The sequence below is a fragment of the Phaethon lepturus genome, unplaced genomic scaffold (assembly GCF_000687285.1).
Source record: "Phaethon lepturus isolate BGI_N335 unplaced genomic scaffold, ASM68728v1 scaffold33145, whole genome shotgun sequence".
NCBI classification, from domain to species: Eukaryota; Metazoa; Chordata; class Aves; order Phaethontiformes; family Phaethontidae; genus Phaethon; species Phaethon lepturus.
Window position 1 is genome coordinate 1 of NW_010543143.1, and position 1,835 is coordinate 1,835.

At 62.4% G+C, this 1,835-nt stretch overlaps 1 protein-coding gene across 1 annotated transcript; it reads left to right on the forward strand.

Moving 5' to 3' along the window:
• Positions 1 to 3: 3 nt before the first annotated feature.
• LOC104621718 (forkhead box protein O3-like) lies at positions 4 to 1,032 on the forward strand (the record flags this gene model as incomplete). The annotated part of the gene is made up of 1 exon (XM_010288265.1): positions 4 to 1,032. A coding segment is annotated over one exon (1,029 nt), but the record flags the coding sequence as incomplete, so codon positions are not given.
• Between the last annotated feature and the right edge of the window lie 803 nt (positions 1,033 to 1,835).

Sequence of the window (1,835 nt, forward strand, 5' to 3'; positions counted from 1 at the left end):
GAGCTTGAGGAGGACGACGGTACTCCCTCCTCTCCACTGATGTACCCCAGCCCCTCCAGCACCATGTCTCCTTCCCTCAATGCCCGCTGCTCTGTGGAGCTGCCCCGGCTGACCGACCTGACTGGCACCATCAGCCTGAACGAGAGCCTTGGGGAGAGCATGCTGGAGGACCTGCAGGACGGCTACACCATGAGCCCTTCGCAGCAGCTCCCCCCGGCCACCCTGCGGCAGCGGAGCTCCAGTTTCACCTTCAACTCCAAGTGCTCCACCATGGGGGCTGCCACTAACACCTACTGCGGGACTATCTACAGCCAGCCGGCCATGAGCCTCATGCGCCGCCTGCCCATGCAGACCATCCAGGAGAACAAGCAAGCCACCTTCTCGCCCGTCAGCTCCTACAGGAACGCCTCGCTGCAGGACCTGCTCTCCTCCATCTCCTACGCGCACAAGGAGAGCATGGTCCCGGGGGACCTTCCCCTTCCGCAGGCCAGCCCCATGGTGCCGGCCCGTGGCCACAGACACAACCCGCTGCTGTGCGGGAGCGGGGAGCAGGGTTTGTCCTCCTACCCGTCCCACCCGGGCTCTCTCATGAAGAGCAATGCTTTGTACCACCCGTCACCAGCCGGTCACCACCCTGCGGTCAACACCAGTGCCTTAGCTAATCCTGTCAGCCTTATGAGCTTGCCCAGTGACACGTGCAGCATGACAGCCATGCCGCACCATGGGCATCTGCATTCCTACGCTAATAACCAAGGGGCACACATGAGCTTGCTGGATTCGCTGCAGGGCCCCTACCCGGGGGCTGTCCACCCCCCTGTGTTGGGCCAAGACAGGTTCCCAGCAGACCTGGACCTGGACATGTTCAACGGGAGCCTGGAGTGCGATGTGGAGTCGATCATCCTGAATGACTTTATGGACAGTGACGAGATGGACTTCAACTTCGACTCGGCTCTCCCACCACAGAACGGGCTCAACGTGCCTGCGCTGCCCGGGGGTCCGCAGCCCACGAACCAGAGCTGGGTGCCCGGGTGACGCCTGCCCTGGGGGGGGCTCGCCACTGAGAAGCCACGAGGGGAACATTGAGACTAACTTTTTTTTTTCCTTTCTCTTCTGCCTTTGTTTGTTAAGATGGGCTAGAGCCATCGGTCTGAGCTTGAGGTCGAACACAAAACACAAACCGTGGGGTCAAATACTGAGACGGGATAGGGTCTCCAGCCCCCAGCCCACATGCGTGCCCGATCTACTGGGTCCTCCCGAGAGCATCCTCCAGAGAACGCAGGGCCAGCGGGCGGGAGAGGCAGCCGGAGCCAGGCAGGTCCAGGGGGGCAGCAGGAAGGGAAAGCCTTTCCAGATGGTCCCAGTGCCCTGCTGCAGCGGTGCCAGTTTGATTTGTCCTTCGGCTGGGTGATGGAGCAGTGATGGCTGGTGGCGCAGGAGCACCCTGCGTGGGCAACCCTTTCTGGAAAGGGACCCTTTTCTCTGAGCTGTCTTGAGAAACAAGTCCTCTGAGGAGAAGTGTCAGGAGTGGGGATCCTTCCCCAGGGCAAGGGGGGGCTTGTCACCTGCTAAATCCTGGTGGAGATCTGAGCTCTGCCAAGCCCACAGGCCCAGGCCACCCCACTGTGGGACTCCTTGCGTGGCTCCAGGCAGGGTTGCTGGTGAGAAGGGGTGTTGGTGATGGAGGGAAGGGTGTGCAATCTGCAGCCCTGGGGACAGCATCTCCCCCGCGCTGGGGGTGCCACGGTCATGCCTGGCCGTGGAAAACTGCGGTACCCTGCCCAGAGCAGGCGTGGGCACGCTCCTGCGCGTGGCGCGCAGCCCTGCACGGGGTGGTC